Genomic DNA, 19517 nt, shown 5'->3' on the forward strand with positions numbered 1-19517 from the left:
TGTAGCATGCAGCTTTTATATTCTGACCCCAGGTCTCCTTTAGAATTTCAGTTTTCTTAGCATTTCCATATGCCCTACGGAGCCTTGTGTGAACTTTTGATTTTTTACAGAGATCTACAGTTATTAAAGAATGCAGACACCATCTTGGGCCCATTTGCCTAATTAGCACTTGGATGCAGTCATGTGTCTCTCACCTTTACTGAATGGAGAATGTTTTCAAAGGGATTTTTGATTTCTTGGATTATGCACTGAGAAGTCAGGAGAAAGAACCCCTACACTGAGTCTCAAAAACTTATTTGGATGTTTCTTCCCAGAGTATGAACCTAAACCTTTTTTCCCCCTTTCTTTCTTTTCTTTCTTTTTTTTTTTTTTTTTTTTGAGATGGGGTCTTGTTCTGTCGCCCAGGCTGGAACGCAGTGGTGCAATCTCTGCTCACCGCAACCTCTGCCTCCTGGGTTCGACGGATTCTCCTGCCTGAGCCTCTCAAGTAGCTGGTACTACAGGCGCTCACCACCACGTCTGCCTAATTTTTGTAATTTTAGTAGAGACAGTGTTTCACCACTTTGGCTAGGGTGGTCTTGAAATCCTGACCTCAGATGATCCACCAGCCTCGGCCTCAGAAAATGCTGGGATTACAGGCATGAGCCACCATGCCCAGCCTTTTCCCCCTTTCTTGTTTTTCTTTCCCCTCCTTCCCTGAGTCTTGGGCTCTCTAACTCCTTTTCATGACTTGGATCTTCTCTATACACGGCTTTATAATAAAACTCAATTCCCCAACATCTAAGCCTTGCTTTTGATATATGAAAGGATGCTTTTAAAATTCTGAAATCCTTTTCTTATAATGAAGTCTGACTTGCCAGGCCATTTTCTCATGACTGGTTTTAAGATCCTAGTTTGCTTTGAAAAATCTGAAAATTGACTTTTTCATCCTCTTTTCCATTTGTGACCTAACAATCCACATTCTCTCCAGAGCAAATGATTGCCTCAGAATTAAAAAAAAAAAAAAAAAAAGATTAAAAATCTCATTCCATCAGTAGGAAAAGGAAAACATATTAACATATTTTTAAAACCATTACTAGAGCTACTTCCTGAAAGCTGGTGAAGCACTCTTGCGCTAATTCTAAAAAGGGAACCTCTTCCTCTGAGTGAATGCAGCCCACACCAGAGCTTTCAGCTTGGGGCACCAAGCTCAGATCCTGCTTAATCCTCAGCCAAGTGTGCTGTGTATGAGTAACCCGCATAACCACACATGGTAGTCCTGGATAGCGCCCAGGTAACACGTATATGTATTGCACAATTTTCCTCAGTAGACACCTGACACTGTTGTTTTCTTGATTATCTACTCTCTCCGGAACTTCCCACGCCAACCTCAGGGTGGTTCAAATAGTTTCGCTGCTGCTGTTTGAACATGCCCTTACTGCCAAAGGTGATAAGTGGAAAGAAGATGAATTTCAAGCTGATGGTTAGGCATGGTGGCTCACGCCTGTAATCCCAGAAATTTAGGAGGCGGAGGCAAGAGGATCACTTGAGCCCAGGAGTTAAAGACCAGCCTGGGCAACAGGGCAAGACCTCATTTCTTAACAACAATAAAAAAATCAGGCATGGCGGTGTGAGCCTGTAGTCCCAGCTACTTGGAAGGCTGAGATGGGAGGTTGAGGCTGCAGTAAGCCACAGTGAGCTGTGACTAAGCCACTGCACTCTAGCCTAAGCAGCAGAGAGACAACCTGTCTCAAAAGAAAAAGAGGAAGAAGAAGAAAAAGGAGGAGGAGGAGGATGGATGCTGTGGCTCATGCCTTTATCCCAGCACTTTGGGAGGCCAAGGTGGGCGAATCACAAGGTCAGGAGTTCGAGATCAGTCTGACCAACATAGTGAAACCCCATCTCTACTAAAAATACAAAAATGAGCTGGGCATGGTGGCGCATGCCTATAGTCCTAGCTACACGGGAGGCTGAGGCAGGAGAATCACTTGAACCCGGGAGGCGGAGGTTGTAGTGCGCTGAGATAGGGCCACTGCACTCCAGCCTGGGCAACAGAGTGAGGGTCTGTCTCAAAAAAATAAATAAAATACAAAATAATATTTAAAAAATAAATTTAACTTTGAATAATCAGATTTTCTTTTTGCGAGATATGGGTTCGGAAGGAAAGGATTTCAATCTCATACTGGGCTTCTTGAATGCAGTAGAAGGGAAAACTTGGGATTTGAATTTACCATGCTCTCCACCATTTAGAAAGGGCAGCGAAAAAAACATTTTCGCAAAGAAACAAGACATTTATTGAGAATGCTGCCTGGGTTCCTGCTGTTCTTCCAAATGATTCATTCTAGTACTTCCTTTTTTTTTTTGAGACGGAGTCTCGCTCTGTCGCCCCAGGCTGGAGTGCAGTGGCGCCATCTCCACTCACTGCAAGCTCCGCCTCCCGGGTTGACGTCATTCTCCTGCTTCAGCCTCCCGAGTAGCTGGCACTACAGGCGCCCGCCACTGTGGCCAGCTAATTTTTTGTATTTTTTAGTAGAGACGGGGTTTCACTGTGTTAGCCAGGATGGTCTGGATCTCCTGACCTCGTGATACGCCCGCCTCGGCCTCCCAGAGTGCTGGGATTACAGGCGTGAGCCACGGCGCCCGGCCCATTCTAGTACTTTCTTAGGACTGATTACTGATTGCATTTCTATTTCTGATTTCTTTATGCCTGAATTTTTATAATAAAGTCTTTTTTTCTCCCACCCTCAATTGATGATAGCTTGAGCTATTTTCTGTAACTTCCAACGAAAGAAATACTAACTTTTTGTGGATTGTCATTTGTCTCTAGAACTTTTTTTCAGAGACTAGGTCTCACAGTGTTGCCCAGGCTGGAGTTCAGTGATATTCACAAGTCCAGTCATTTCACGCAACAGCCCAAACTCCTGGGCTCAGGTGGTCCTCTTGGCTCAGTCTCCTGAGTAGCTGGGACTACATCAAACTTTTATTTTCCCCCCACATCAGATGGGTAACATGCCAACATCTTAACAAGGTTTGATGGAGGCACATCTTACACATAGCGTGAAAACCCAATCATCATGCTTATGAACTATGAAAGAATCAGAACTTTTAAATGTGTTTTTTTTAGTTGTATCAGAGTCCAGTCAGGAAACAAAAATTACTATAGCTATTTCAAGCAGTAAGGGATTTATAAAACCATTGGAAGAGTTTGATACTCAAAGTTCAGGGAAGACCATCAATAGCTCCCAGTTCACCAGGAGGCTCAGAGAATGAGGTACTTGTTGTACCTGGCCAGGTTAACTGCTCCAGAAACTGCTCTGTTACAAATGCTTACAAAATCTTACTGAAGTTGAAAAGGGAGGTGGAGAAGGAGATTTTGGAGGAGATGTTGGTTCAGCAGCTTCCAAAATTAACAAGAGATGTACTCATCTAAAAACCATACTGGCCAGGCATGGTGGCTCATGCTTGTAATCCCAGTGCTTTCAGAGGCTGAGGTGGGCAGATCATGAGGTCAGGAGTTTGAGACCAACCTGGCCAACATAGTGAAACCTGTCTCTGCCAAAAATACAAAAATTAGCTGGGTGTGGTGGCAGGCACCTGTAATCCCAGCTACTTGGGCGACTGAGGCAGGAGAATTGCTTGAACTCAGGAGGCAGAGTTTGCAATGAGCCAAGACCATGCCACTGCACTCCAGCCTGTACAACAGAGCAAGACTCCATCTCAAAAAAAAAAAAAAAAAAAAACAAACAAACAAAAAAAAAACCATGGCTGGGCATGGTGACTCATGCCTGTAATCCCAGCACTTTGGGAGGCTGAGGTGGTTGGATCACTTGAGGTTAGGAGTTTGAGACCAGCTTGGCCAACATAGTGAAACCCCGTCTCTACCAAAAAATACAAAAATTAGCTGGGTGTGGTGGCACGTGACTGGATTCCCAGCTACTCGGGAGGCTGAGGCATGAGATTCACTTGAACTTGGGAGGTGGAGATTGCAGTGAGCCAAGATCATGCCAAATTCACATGTGGAAGTCCTAACCCCTAGTACCTTTAAAGATATTACTAAGATAAGGTCTTTAGGGTGGGGTCCTAATTCAGTATAAATGTTTTCCTTATAAGAAGAGGAAGAGACATCAGGGATGTGGGTGCAGGTGAGGGCACAGTAAGAAGGCAACTATCTACAAGCCAAGAAGAGAGACTTCAGGGAAACCAACCCCGCATACTTCTTGATCTTAGGCCTCCAGCCTCCAAAACTGTGAGAAATAAATTTTTGTTGTTTAAGCTACCCAGTCTGTGGTATTTTGTTATGGCAGCCCTGGTAGAGTAATATACTCCTCCCTACCCTGTTTTCATGGAGAAGGTGGTCATGTCACATAGTGGTGGTGGTGGGGGTGGTGGGTACCTGGGGTGTCAGGGGTTGAGGAGGCAGGCAGGTTTAGGGGGAAAACCCTGATTGCCTGACCCCTGGCTTCTTTCCACTAGTTCTCACTGCTACTCTACATTCTGGTCTGTGGACCACTCACTTCCAATGTAATGTTCTAGGATACCATATCGTGAATTAACTTTTCAGAAGTCTGAGATTCTCAGGATGTGGTGTGCTAGATAATAAGATTAGCAATTATGTACCAAAATAATCCAAATTATGATTTCGCCTGGAACATCTCTTAATTCTTCTGAAGTGAGTCTTTATGATGGCTAGCAATCTGCTATTTCTGAGCGAGATACAGAAATTTCAATTTCTCTTCATGCATATGTGCCGAATTTTCAGTTACGGTTTTTCATGACCAAATTGATTAGTCTGAGTAGACATCCGTGAAATGAAATGTGCAAGGTCCGATTTACAGTTTTAGTCCTAGGAATACATCATTAAGTATATACAGCCACTGTTTTTCCTTATTCTGTTGGGATTCTTTGAAAGGCATTTCAGTATAATTTATTTGCACAAAATCCACAGAAAAATACTAACTCAATAAAGAGTATAAAGGTGCACATTATGGGAGAGAAGTTAAACTGAAAAAGTTAGCGTGATGCCCTTAATTTAGTGTCGCAGTGTCTACCTGCAATTTTTTTTTTTTTTTTGAGATGGAGTCTTGCTCTTGTTGCCCAGGCTGGAGTGCAATGGCATGATCTCAGCTCACTGCAACCTCTGCCTCCGCCTCCCGGTTCAAGCAATTCTCCTGCCTCAGCCTCCTGAGTAGCTGGGATTAAAGGCACCTGGCACCAAGCCCGGCTAATTTTTGTATTTTTAATAGAGACAGAGTTTCACCATGTTGGCCAGGCTAGTCTCGAATTCCTGACCTCAGGTGATCCGCCTGCCTTGGCCTCCCAAAGTGCTGGGATTACAGGTGTGAGCCACTGCACCCAGCCCTACCTGCAATTCTAAATGTTAACTCTTGAACTTTTAGTCACTTATACTTTTCACCATACATCAAAGGCAACAGAAATACGTAGTTTTCCCTTTTTTATTATTTGAAGCAAGGAATTGTTTCCCTACTTGCATTTTCTTTGTCCAGCTTCATCGAGACATACTTAGGTTATTTATTTATTTTGAGACAGGATCTTGCTTTGTCACCCAGACTTGAGTGAAGGTTCGCCATCATAGGTCACTGCAACCTCAGCCTCCTGGGCTCCTCCAGCATTAGCCTTCCGAGTAGCTAGGGAAGCCACCATGCCCAGCTCAGAGGTATAACTTAGTTGCAATAAAAGGCACAGATTTCCTTTTTTTTTTTTTTTTGAGATGGAGTCTCAGTCTGTAGTCCAGGCTGGAGTGCAGTGGTGTGATCTCGGCTCACTGCAACCTCCGCCTCCCAGGTTCAAGTGATTCTCTTGCCTCAGCCTCCTGAGTAGCTGGGATTACAGGTATGCGCCACCACACCCGGCTAATTTTTGTATTTTTAATAGAGATAGGGTTTCACCACGTTGGCCAGTCTGGTCTTGAACTCATGTCTTCATGTGATCCACCTGCGTTGGCCTCCCAAAGTGCCGGGATTACAGGCGTGAGCCACCACACCTGGCAAAAAGCACAGATTTTAAGTGTGCAATTCAAGGTGATTTGACAAATGTATGTAGTTATGTAATCCCCAGTACAGTGATGATAGTAAAGATTTCCATTACGTCTAAAAGTTCACTTGCATCCGAATATTTCCATTATGTCTAAAAGTTGTATTGCATCCCTTTGGTGTCACCCCACCACTACTACAGCCTTTGGCAAAGTCTGATCTGATTTCTATCACTGTAATTTTGCCTTTTCTAAAATTTCATAGAAGAGGAATCATACAGTATGTTATTTATTTATTTATTTATTTGTTTGAGACAAAGTTTTGCTCTTGTTTCCCAGGCTGGAGTGCAATGGCGCAATCTTGGCTCACCACAACCTCTGCTTTGTGGGTTCAAGCAATTCTCCTGCCTCAGCCTCCCGAGTAGCTGGGACTACAGGCGTGTGCCATCACGCACGGCTAATTTTGTATTTTTAGTAGAGATGGGATTTCTCCATGTTGGTCAGGCTGGTTGCGAACTCCCAGTCTGAGGTGATCTGCGCACCTCAGCCTCCCAAAGTGCTGGGATTACCGATGTGAGCCACCGTGCCTTTTTTTTTTTTTTCTTCTTTTGAGATAAGAGTCTCCCTCTGTCACCCAGACTGGACTGCAGTGGTGTGATCTCAGCTCACTGCAACATCTGCCTCTTGGGTTCAAGCGATTCTCCTGCCTCAGCTGCCTAAGTACCACGCCCAGCTAATTTTAGTATTTTATGCTTAGTAGAGATGGGGTTTCACCGTGTTGGCCAGGCTGGTCTCGAACTCCTGGCCTCAAGTGGTTCACCCACATTGACCTCCCAAAGTGCTGGGATTACAGGTATGAGCCTCTGTGCCCAGTTCGTGCCTGGTTACTTGAAAAAATACATACATTTTGTAGAGACAGCCTGTTGCCCAAGCTGGTCTCAAACTCCTAGGCTCAGGTGATCCTCCTGGCTCAGCCTCTCAAAATGCTGGGATTACAGGTGTGAGCCATTGCACCCAGCCTTTTGGCTTGTTTTAAAAACTGGTTTGTCATCTTATTACTGAATTGTAAGAGTTGCTTGTATATTAGGGTACAACTCCTTTATCAAGATATTTGTTTTGCAGATATTTTCTCCCAGGTTTTGGTTTGCCTCTTCTTCCTTCTTTCTTCTTCCCCTCCTCCTCCTCCCCCCCCTCTTTCCTTTCTCCTCCTCCTTCTTCTCCTTCCTCCTCCTCCTCCCCCTCCTCTTCCACCTCTTTCTCCTCCCTTTCCTCCTCTTGCTTTTCCTCCTCACCTTTAAGGCATGAGGGATAAGTTCTTTGAGTGAACTTTACATGAGCTGCAAATATTTGTACAAGGTTGCACTATCCACTGGATTTTGGAAATATCACTGTATTAGTCCATTCTAGCACTGCTATAAAGAACTATCGGAGACTGGGTAATCTATAAAGAAAAGAGGTTTAATTGGTTCACGGCTCTGCAGGTTGTACCAGAAGCACAGCGGCTTCTGCTTCCGGGAGACTTTAAGAAGCTTCCGATAATGGCGGGAAGGAAAAGAGGAAGAGAAGTGTCTCACATGGCAGGAGGGGAGCAGGAGGCAGGCAGGGAGGTGTCATCTACTCTTATTTTATTTTTAAGACATGGTCTCCCTCTGTCACCCAGGCTAGAGTGCAGTGGTGTGATCTTGGCTCACTGCAACCTCTGCCTCCCAGGCTCAAGCAATCCTCCTACCTCAGCATCCTAAGTAACTGAGTCTACAGGTGCTCACTACCACACCTGGCTAATTTTTCGTGGGTTTTGTAGAGACGGGTTTTTGCCATGTTGCCCGGGGTGGTCTGGAACTCAAGCGGAAGTAGTTCATCATGTTGGTCTCCCATTTTGGGAGTCAAGCGAGTCTCCCGCCTTGGCCTCCCAAAGTCTGGGATTATAGGCGCAAGCCACTGCACTGGGCTGCCATGGACTTTTATTTTTTTATTTTTATTTTTTTTTAGACAGAGTCTCACTCTCTTGCCCAGGCTGGAGTGCAGGGGCTGCGATCTCCGCTCACTGCAAGCTCCGCCTCCTGGGTTCACGCCATTCTCCTGCCTCAGCCTCCCGAGTAGCTGGGACTACAGGCGCCCTCCACCACGCCCGGCTGATTTTTTTGTATTTTTAGTAGAGACGGGGTTTCACCCTGTTAGCCAGGATGGTCTTGATCTCCTGACCTCGAGATCTGCCCGCCTTGGCCTCCCAAAGTGCTGGGATTACAGGCGTGATGTCATACCCTTATAAATGAGCAGATCTCAGGAGAACCCACTGGAGATCATGGGAAGAGTTCCAACCGGATGCTGCCTAACTATTCACGAAAAATCTGACACATGATCCATTCACTCTTCCCCCACGTCCCACCTCCAACATTAGGAATTACAATTCAACATGAGATTTGGCCGGGATACAGATCCAAACTATATCAATCAGTAACCTAGGAAACTTGACGGCATTTTCAGTACCCTTAGCTAAATTCCTTAACCTATGTAAGCTTAAATTTCCTTATTTGATAAAGAAGGAAAATATTTATATTATCTCTCAGAGTTGTGAGAAGAAATCTGACAGTACTTTTTGTTTGTATTTATCATGATTATTATTATTATTCATTCATAGCTCAACTGCATGGAAAGTACGTTGAAAATAGTAAATCAGTATTACCTCCCTAATCACTTCACCAATGTTGTTGAAATGTGTCAATATTTGGATACATGCACACCGAGTGATTTGTACAGTTAAACCTCAAGTAGAGACTGAGATCAATAATACATTAAATTTTAATAACTTGGATTAAGTCGTGTTTGGGTTAACAATAAATATCAAAAGATAACTATTATACCTATTCCAGGTATCATGGAAAGTAATACATTTATTATTGATTTATAGACCACAGAATCCTTGATGGAGAATCTGGTGGCAAGGGGAAGTTAACGCTTTTAGTAGGAAACTGAATTTTTCCTTTCAGAGGTTGAAGAGGGAAACTAGTTCCCTGGGGCCCTGAATAAGGCCCTAGTAAAGGCAATATTCAATAAATACCTGGTGATGGCAATTTTTAATTTGGTTGAGTGATGTTGTTAATCCTATAGTTATTTTGATTCTAAATGACTTTATGGAGATACATGGACATATGGATTTTACAATGATCTTTAGTTTCCTCTTCGGCCTTTGGACAACACTTTTCGTAGCTGATTATATCTGAAGCATTTAATGTTCCCCTTGAAGTGAAGAGCTTGAAATATAGGGCCTTTTGAGACTATTCCAAAGCAGGTGATAAAAACAAAACAAAAATCCTGAAGCAAAAAACGAAGGGCCAGGATGGGTGGCTCATGATTGTAATCCTAGCAGTTTGGGAGGCTGAGGCAGAAGGATTGCTTGAGGCCAGGGGTTCGAGACCAGCGAGGGCAACAAAATCGGATCCCTGTCGCTACAAAAAATTAAAAAACTCAGCCCCAGTATAGTGACCCTCGCTTGTAGTCCCAGTTACTCCGGAGGCTGAGGCATGAGGATCGCTTGAGTCTAGGAGGTCTAGGCTGCAGAAAGACGTGATTGCGCCACCGCCACCGTACTCCAGGCTGGGTAAGAGTGAGATCCTGTCTCAAATAAACAACCCCCACCCCTAAAAAACCGTGCACTTGACTTTAAAAGTGTAGGAAGATTACATGCCAAGGAGAGTCACAGAAAAGAGAAATTAGGACAGGAAAGCCCTACAAGCTATGTATGTTTATTTTATAATTGAGTCTTTAAGGGTATGGAGTATTCGTACTCAACTTGTACCCCCAGTGTCCAGTACACCGCTTGGTAAACAGCTGGCAATCAAGAAATCTTTGCTAAATTTTAAATTAATTGATGGCGGCGAAAGTTCAGAAAGTAAAGCCTGACTCGCGTTATTTCTAAGAAGGCAGAGGAAGTAAAAATCTAGTTTTCCGTACTCTGTCCCTTTTTAATCCTTCTGTGAATGGATGTCCCTAATTCACTGACATTTCCTAATTAACCAAGTTCTGCCAAGTTTCACATGAAACTTGGGGAACCGATTTCATTCCCCCAGAATCACCCTGTGGCGCCACCTTCCGGAGCTGTGAGGAAACTCCGGACTTCCCCCCAACACCGCCCCCTCCCTCCACCTTCGGGCTCCGCTTTCTGCGCTCTGCCTCGTTGTTTTCGGAGGTGTCTGCGCGCATGCGCTTTGGACGGACAGCCTAGTCTAAGAGAGACTACAATTCCCAGAAGACAGTGCGAAAGAAAAAAAAATCCCGCGGCCCGGGGTGGGGAGGGGGGAAGAAATGAAGGCTCGCGAGAGAACGAGGTTCAGGCGGCTGCGCGAAGTGGGTGGAGGGAGACCCGAGAGAGTGAGGAAGAAGGGGAGGAGGTGCCGTCCCACAATACCAGGCGGGAGGGCGGGTAGTCGGTTTGTATCCGGGCTGTGAGGTGCTCGGAGCCTCGGCGGACCTTGCTGCCTCTGTCTCTTTAACGCGAGAGGAAGCGATGCAGAGGGGTGGAAAATGGCAGAGCTGCAGATGTTACTAGAGGAGGAGATCCCGTCTGGCAAGAGGGCGCTGATCGAGAGTTACCAGAACCTGACTCGGGTGGCGGACTACTGTGAAAACAACTACATACAGGTGAGGCGTGCTGGCGGCCGGCGGGCGCTGGCCGGGTCGAGGACCCGCCGGAGTGACCAGCCCACTGGGCGGGGTGGGGAACTGCCCTGACCTCAGCGGCTGCCACCAGCCCGAGCCCCTACCGCAGCCCCAACCCCAGCCCCAACCGGGGACAGAGCGAGTGGCCGGGCTGAGGTAGTCGAGCTGCGATACAGGAAGTGGCTGTGGTAGTGGAAATCGATGGAAGGGGAGAGAAAATGGGCGAGGGAGCCGGCAGCCCGCCGCCGCCGCAGCCCGGCGCCCCCCTCGCGTCCGCTTTCCCCAGGGCCGGGCCACCGGGGTCGCGCGCCCCTCAGGTAGCCTCCAGTCCGCGGGGCTGGCGTCCCGGAGACCCCCCTGCTGCCGCCGCGCCGCCTCTGCGCCCGGAGAGGAGGTCCGGGACGGGAGAGGGGAGAGGAGAGGGCAGGGACCAGGCTCAAGCCGCAGAAGGGATAGGACCAGCGGGGTGTGTGTTGTGTGTCGGCGGAGGGTGGGGTGGGGGCGATTATGTCAGTTTCAGCCCCCAGAGGGTGTGTCTTTTATTTATTTATTTATTTATTTATTAAAAAAAAAATTTGTCATGAGTCACATTACACCGACCTCCCGGAGGAGAGGAGGAAGCGGGTGTGGGGAGTGAGGGAGGGCGTTTGAGAGAAGTTAATCTTAAAATTCCTTTAATTGAAGGTTTGTAAAGCTGCCTGCTTGTCCATTTTCAAGTCGGGTTCCCCCCCCCCACCATCGTTTTCACTTCCGCGCCACCGTAATGTATTCTAAGAGGTTGTTAGGGCTGCTATCATTAATTATCAGACACGAATTGTTTTTAACTCCTTGGAAAAACGGCTTAAATACTCTCCCTTCTCCCAAAAGTTCTTGAACTGTAGGCTTCATAAGTAACTTAAAATAGATTGGTGTCATCGCTGGTTGCTTATTTTCTGAGGTTTCTCCCTTAACAAGCTAAGTAAATGTATAGTGTATGATACAACGTAAAAATACCAGTTATTGTAAATTAGAAAACTCTTGGGACTTTGTGACAGATGCTGGTTTGTTCATTTCTTTTTGGATGATTGGAAGTGAATTGTGTGTGGTAGTTTGTTTTGAAGATCCTTAACTGTGTAAACCAACAGTTTGCACTAGAAACAAAGTAGCACAGTCCTTTGTATAAATATAAAGCCACCAGAAATGCTCTTGCTTTTGGTAAGGCAAGGCCAGAACGTGCTTTGAAAGGTTAGGGTTATTGCAATTCAGAACTAAATTATTTATAGAAATGCCTCCCATGTGATTATAATTTTTAAGAACCAATGTTTCTGTGTTGGCAAATGCTTTCCCTCTTTATTTTTAGAGGGAGATGCTGTTTTCAGAATGTTTTGAATATTTCTCAATTTTGATGTTAGTAACATTGTATCTTCAGTAGCACTACTCGGAATTTATCTTCACAATTTTTTTTGTCAAGTTTTTACTTTAGGAATTCTTCGGAAAAGTAAACTTGTTGAATACCTGCCACATCTACTGTATCACTTTGTTTATGCAAACTTTATATTTAGCCCTTCGAAACTTAAAAATCTAGTAGAAAAGTGGGTATAGTTTGCAAATATAAAAGTGATCTTGTAGTTTATCGATATTAAAAATAGGCAACTTTTATTCAACTTAACATGAAAAGCCTTCAAATTGAGGAGAACCTTAATTTGCTGAAAGTTTTAAAGATTTTTGAAAGCCAAAAGGAGAGCACAGTAAGTTAAATTGCTCCCTTTCCAGAAAAGTTATGTCTTCTCTGTAGAAGTCAGTAGATGAGTACTTCATACAGGGTGGCTCCTTTTTGTTTTGCGTGTTGGGAAATCTGACGAGTATATAGTGTGGTAACTATGTGTTGGCAACTGTTGGTAACTGTAAACGTGTTTTAACCTGTGTACTATTTCTTTTTCAGGTAGTTGTATGCTGTAATGCTTTTTTTACCCCTCTCTGACCCCTTTCCTTTACTCCTCTTGCTACGATCATGTAACTTTGAAGCACTTTAAAACTTCTTTGCTAATATCTCTAATTAAGTCATGTTATTTCTCATACAGTCTCTCACTTTATAAAATGTTAGTGCCATGGTGCAGGCCCCGTTTTTTTATTTTCGTTTTTTGCGGGGGTGGGGTGGGGTATAATTCTAAATCTGACACCAGTGAGGTGTTTTGTTTATACTGGAAAAAAAGAAAAAAAAGAATTCACAACAAAGCAATGATGATCTAAATACCTTAGTAGCCTTTATTCATTGGGCTGCATGATCCAGGCCACTAGTTGCCTCCCTAAGGGACTCAGACAGGGTCAGACTCAGAAAGTGATGTGGAAGTTGATGTGGTAGGTGGTGCTGATGACTTTGGTGCTAAGAATGGGGAATGAATAATATTAGAAATATCCATTAGGGTGTCTGTTGAGGTCTTTCTATATCCTTCCTGTGACCTGATTGGGTTATTTATAACTAATGCTCTTCATAAATATACCTCTTCTCAGTGAAAGTATGCAGTTGATGTGTGATTTGAGAATTTTTAAATAAGATGAGCTAAGTTATTGCTTGGGTGATTTTTGTTCTGAGATTCACTTTTCATTTCATTTTTCTATAGTCTGAAAGTGCAGTCCAGTTTAGCTAAGGTGTGTAGCTGAGAAACTCTTTTGGCTGTGGTGCATTTAAGTTCTTGGGGCAGTTTATTAGTTCTTTGGTTCTGTTGGCTTTATTAGATTGTATTATTAATAGCAAAACATCTGAAAAGATTCTATGTTAAAAAGGACAGTTTTTTTCTTTCTTTTCTTTTTCTTTTCCTTTTTTTTTTTTTTTTTTTTTTTTTTTTTTTGAGACAGAGACTTGCTCTGTCACCCAGGCTGGAGTGCATTGGTGTGTGAACACCACTCACTGCAGCCTCCACCTCCTGGGCTCAAGCAATCCTTAGCCTCCCTTGTAGCTGAGACCACACGTGTGTGCAAGGACAGGGTTTTAAAAGTTGCCATGGGATAAATCATATTAAAAATAGAAAGTGTTTTTTCTTTTTTTCTTTTTTTTCTGTTTTTTGAGACAGGGTCTTGCTCTGTTGCTCAGGCTGGAGTGCAGCGGTGCCATCATGGCTTACTGCAGCCTCAACCTCCTGGGCTCTGGAGATCCTCCCGCCTCAGCCCCCACAAGTAGCTGGGACTACAGGTGCGCACCACCGCTCCCAGCTAATTTCTGTATTTTTTTGTAGAGGTGAGGTTTTGCCATGTTGCCTAGGCTGGTCTCAAACTCCTGGGCTCAAGCGATCTGCCTGCTTTGGCCTCCCAGTATGCCAGTATTACAGACATAAGCCACTGCACCTTGTCAGAAGGTGTTTTTCATTTTTTTGTTTTGTTTTGTTTTTTTGTTTTTGTTTTTGTTTTTGTTTTTGTTTTTTTGAGATTGAGTCTTGCTGTATCACCCGGGCTGGAGTGCAATGGCGTGATCTTGGCTCACTGAAACCTCAGCCTCCTGGGTTCAAGCGATTCTCCTGCCTCAGACTCTCAAGTAGCTGGGATTACAGGTGCCCACCACCACCCTTGGCTAATTTTTTTGTGTTCTTAGCAGTGGCAGGGTTTCGTCATGTTGGCCAGGCTGGTCTCGAACTCCTGACCTCAGGTGATCTGCCCTCCTCGGCCTCCCAAAGTGTTGGGATTACAGGTGTGAGCCACCATGCCTGGCTGAAAGTGTTTTTGTATAGTATTTATGTAGACATACAGAGGAGACTTTTCCATCTTTGTTTAATACGACCAGATTGAATTTTTCATGCCAAGGACAGTGCTTAACTTGAACACACATGTTTAGCCAGTTCTCTGTGCTCTGCCTTAGAGTTAGTTCATACTGCCTTTGTTATGGGAACTATTTTGGGAAATAGGAAGGAAAGCTGAGTGAAAAGGAGTAGAAACTGCTTAAGAAGATTTGTCAGGATGCAGATTGGTAGGCTGGGGGTAAGGACAGAGAAGTCTTTATACAGCTTAACTTTAAAATTTAATTTAATTTTTTGTCTGGAGTTCTACCAGGAGCTTTATTTGGGTTAACAAGTATGTTCTAAAGTCTGGGAGTATGAAGGGGATATCATCCCAGTATGTTACTGTGAGCTACTCACTTCAGCTTGCTTTCCTCCTCCTGTGACATTTCCTTCATTAGCACATTTAATGTCAGAAGGCGGGTAATTTTTGAGCAGGATCCCTTTGGAGTAGGTAAAAGCTAACATTTCTGATACTGTACACTTTATGCCAGTTTATAAACTGTGTCACTTCTTTTTTTTTTTTTTTTGAGTAACTGATGGACAAGTAGAGGTTCAGAGGTATTAAATACCCAACCTAAAGTTCAGTAGCTTGTATGAGGTGGTGCCTGGAATCAAACCCAGATTTTCTCGATTCCAAATCCCAAATTGCGTCTAATAAATCCTCATTTTTTTTTTTTTTTTTTTTTTTTTTGATGGAGGCTTACTCTGTCACCCAAGCTGGAGTGCAGTGGCACGATCTCAGCTCACTGCAACCTCCAAACGATTCTCCTGCCTCAGCCTCCCGAGTAGCAGGGACTACAGGTGTGTGCTACTGCACCCAGCTAATTTTTGCATTTTTAGTAGAGACAGGGTCTCACCATGTTGACCAGGCTGGTCTTGGACTCCTGGCCTCAGGTGATCCATCCTCTGGAGTCTCCCATGGAGTTGGGATTACAGGTGTAAGCCACCATGCCCAGTCTGGAATGGGATTTTTTTTTTTTTTTTGAGATGGAGTCTCTCTCTGGAGTGCAGTGGCACGATCTCAGCTCACTGCAATCTACACCTCCCGGGTTCAAGTGATTCTCCTGCCCCAGCCTCCCGAGTGGTTGAGATTACAGGTGCCCACCACCATGCCTGGCTAATTTTTGTATTTTTAATAGATATGGAGTTTCACCATGTTGGCCAGGCTGGTCTCAAACTCCTGACCTCAGGTGATCCACCCACCTCGGCCTCCCAAAGTGCTGGGATTACAGGCGTGAGCTACCGCGCCAGGACCTGAATGGGGTTCTTATGGCAACATAGGGGATTAAAAACAGTGTGCGAATAGATAAGGGTAGAGGGTCATGTAATTGCCTCTATTTATTGAATACCTACTCCACTGCTGTTTCTGCTGGTTGATTTTGTATTATCTTTAATCCTTACAAACTCTACACGACAGACAGTGCTGTCTTACATACAAGGAAATTAGGACTCATAAAAGTTAAGTTTTGTTTAGTCATAGAGCTAGTAATTGGCAGTCAGGACTTCCTTCTGACTCTGGCAGACTCCATAGGCTGTGCTCTTTTCATATACTGTTTCCACATGAATGAATCTGGAACTCAAGACTGGTTTAGGAATACCGTGGAATTAACAGATTAGACTGGTATTGGGCAAGCCTGGCAACCTAACAACTCTTTACCATTGTTTCCAGTTTGTAAATATAAGAAGAGGTATGTTTGTAATTCAGGGACTTGCCCATGTCACCAAAGGATGGTAACTTTGGCATCTGAAATGTTTCAGATTACAGAATTTTTTGTTGAATTTTGGAATATTTGCATTATCTACTTACTGGTTGAGCATCCCTAATCTGAAAATCTAAAATCCAGAATAGTCTAATGAGCATTTTTTGTGTGTGTCATGTTGATGCTCAAAAAGTTTTGGGTTTTAGATTTCCAGATTAAGGATACTGAACGCTGTATAGGAATTACAGGCTAGTTTTTCACTGAGCTCCCTGGATCCTTTTTCTTTTCCTGCATCTTTGCCTGTTTTTTTTTTCTATTCTTAGTCTGTGTTGCAATTGTGCTAAGAAATTTTGGAGACGAATTTGTAGAGATTAACAAAAAATGTGTTGAAATATTCTGGGTAGATGTGATTTCTATACAAACCAGGTTTGGAGAGAAACAAAGTGATTCAGGAGATTAGGATAGATTGGAATGGTTTGAATTCTTAGAATTGCACTTTGAAGTTTGAGTAAAACAGTGGCTAGCAAAGTTAGAGATATAGGTTGGAAATGTAAATGTATTTAACAGAAGGTTAGATAATTTTATGGGAGATCCTTGTTAAATTGACCCATGCCATGTCATTACATGTTTATTCATACTGTTGTGTCAAGGTGATACAGGGCTGGGTAGAACAGGATCTGACCTAGCATATCAGTTATTTTTTTTCTTTTCTTTCATTTTTTTTCTTTCACACCATGTCTGTGAACCCAGCATATCAGTTCTTATGAAAGTTCATATCACATATATCAGTTCTTGCTAATACTCTCAAGGTGAATACTGAATATTTTTAGGGCTACATAATATTTGAAAATGTGTATTAAAACTAATGTCTCTTTTTTCTTTTGTAGCTTTAATACTAATAACAGCTTTATATGTAATACTTCTCTCTAGTCCTGGTCTGTTTAGAACCTCAATTTTAGCATGCTTCTGTCTTTTGGAGAGTTTTCTTAGAAAATTGTTGAAATAATCCCTTAGGATACTTTCAAATTTTTCTTATGTGCTTCTGCTTTCTCCAGTTGATTCTGATAGCTCAGGAATACTAATAGTCCTTGTGGAAAGGAGATATTTAGGCAATTGGGGATCTGCTGTGTGGCCATTTGTACTAACCTTATTTATATCCAGTGAAATTATGTCCTAAGAATTAAGACAGTTAACAGTCAAAAATATGTTAGCCAGAAAGGAAGTGTTCATATTGGGATAAGAGGTTGGATCAAACTCTAGGAGATTGTGCAGATACAAATCTATAAAATCCATGAAAATAGTGTTGTCATTAAAAGTAAGGTAAAAGCTGGGCGTGGTGGCTCACGCCTGTAATTCCAGCACTTTGGGAGGCTGAGGTGGGCAGATCATGAGGTCAGGAGGTCGAGACAATCCTGGCTAACATGGTGAAACCCTGTCTCTACTAAAAATACAAAAACAAAATTAGCCGGGTGTGGTGATGGGCACCTGTAGTCCCAGCTACTCAGGAGGCTGAGGCGGCTGAATGGCGTGAACCCGGGAGGCAGAGCTTGCAGTGAGTGGAGATCGTGCCACAGAACTGGCAGTCTGGGCAACAGAGCGAGACTCCGTCTCAAAAAAAGAAAAAAAAAAAAGTAAGGTAAAAATGATAGTTAAATGCTAATTTTGAAGCATTTAAAAAGTTTTGATTGGGAGTTTGTATATTTTTTGTAATATCATCTTGTGTTGATTGTAATATTTATTGAAATTATGGTTTGATTGTAGAAGAAATAATAGTCAAACCCCAGAACTACAAACTTTGTAGATCTTAATATTTAATAAGATATCATGTTAGAAATAAGGGATTTTTTAAAAAAGGACATCATTGAGAAATAAGACAATAGGAAAGTAGCAATTATTGAATTTTGTTTTTAAAGGAAATAGTTGACTTGGTCTTTTTAACAGTAAACATCCATCCCTTAGAATGGAGACTTGAAATTTGACTACTGTGTGTCAACCCAAATAAGTACTTTTAACTTTGGATCTATTAATTTTCTCCATTTACAAAATAAAACTTTCTCAGACATAGTTAGTAGTGAACCTGTGTTTATGAAGAAAATCTGTTAATGAGGGACCACACCCAGCTAATTTTTTGTAATTTTTGTAGAGATGGGATTTCGCCATGTTGCCCAGGCTTGTCCTGAACTCCTGGACTCAAGCGATCCTCCTGCCTTGGCCTCCCAAAGTGTTGGGATTACACGCGTGAGCCACCATGCCAGACCAGCACAAATATATTTTTGAAAAACTTCAATTTACCTTTAATTCACTCATTTCCTCAATGCTTTATAATTAATTTTTATTAATCATTTCTACATTATTTGACAAAATTGTATTTGGTACATTTTATTTTTCCTTCTATGGAAAGGCGAGTGTGGCACTTTTTCAGAACCCATGAGAAATTAATGCCCTCCACTTAAACATCAGAAATGTATATATTACATCATATAGAAAAAGGTGCTTTCTACTACGTCAAATATTAGCAACTTAAGAGTTGTAACAACAGATGCTTATTTTATTTTATTTTTTTTTTTGAGACGGAGTTTCGCTCTTGTTGCCCAAGCTGGAGTACAATGGCACAATCTCCGCTCGCCGCAACTTCTGCCTCCTGGGTTCAGTCAATTCTCCTGCCTCAGCCTCCTGAGTAGCTGGGATTACAGGCATGCACCACCACGCATGGCCAGTTTTGTATTTTTAGTAGAGACAGGCTTTCTCCACATTGGTCAGGCTGGTCTCAGACTCCCAACCTTAGGTGATCCACCAGCCTTGGCCTCCCAAAGTGCTGGAATTACAGGTGTGAGCCACCGCAGTCAGCCCAGATGCTTATTTTAATAAGGCAATGCAGAGAAAAGAGTACATGGGTGCCGTTTTATTTTTAATTTTTATGAAGGATGGGGTCTTCTATGTTCCCCAGCTGTCCTTGTAATTCTGGGGTCAAGCGATCCTCCCATCTCAGCCTCCTGAGTAGCTGGTTCTACAGACATTCCCCCCCAAGCCCCTCCCACCATGCTCAGCTCACGGATGTCATTTTAAAATTGTGATTGTTACTCTAAAGTGGACCCTCAGCATAGTTAGGCAGTCCCACTAGATAACCTCGCCAGTTTATTCTTCCACTTACCACAAACTATTTTAAATTTTTTATCCCCTTTTGAAATCTGACTCTTTCCTTTCTTGTTTTTTGTTTCATAGAGAAAATAGACTTCATCATATAAGACCTATAATTTCTTACCACTGCATCTCCAAACCTTCTATCCTCGCTCACCCTATTCTACTTCCTTTTTATAATGGAAGAGAGGCATTCTTCCTCCTAGCTAAAGTCCTAACTCTGGGTCACATTCTTTCCTGCCTTTTCATAAACCTTATGCTCCTGATATATTTATACCTCCTCTGTTTACTGAATTTCTGTTTTCA

The 19517-nt window shown here is 43.1% G+C and overlaps 1 protein-coding gene and 1 non-coding gene across 11 annotated transcripts in view; one reads left to right on the plus strand and one right to left on the minus strand.

Moving 5' to 3' along the window:
• Positions 1-2973: 2973 nt before the first annotated feature.
• On the minus strand, positions 2974-3076 carry LOC111528173. The gene has a single exon (XR_002726893.1). It is a non-coding gene; the product is annotated as a small nucleolar RNA U13 (small nucleolar RNA).
• Positions 3077-10266: 7190 nt separating this feature from the next.
• Positions 10267-19517, plus strand: part of ABI1 (abl interactor 1) — a 120741-nt gene continuing 111490 nt past the window's right edge. For all 10 annotated transcript variants that reach the window (XM_023194840.2, XM_023194833.2, XM_023194841.2 and 7 more), the window contains exon 1: positions 10267-10606. In XM_023194840.2, coding sequence (XP_023050608.1) covers positions 10490-10606 — 117 coding nt within the window. In that variant the 5' untranslated portion in view covers positions 10267-10489. The remainder of the gene's footprint in view (positions 10607-19517) is intronic.

Source organism: Piliocolobus tephrosceles, chromosome 9, assembly GCF_002776525.5.
Source record: "Piliocolobus tephrosceles isolate RC106 chromosome 9, ASM277652v3, whole genome shotgun sequence".
Classification (NCBI taxonomy): domain Eukaryota; kingdom Metazoa; phylum Chordata; class Mammalia; order Primates; family Cercopithecidae; genus Piliocolobus; species Piliocolobus tephrosceles.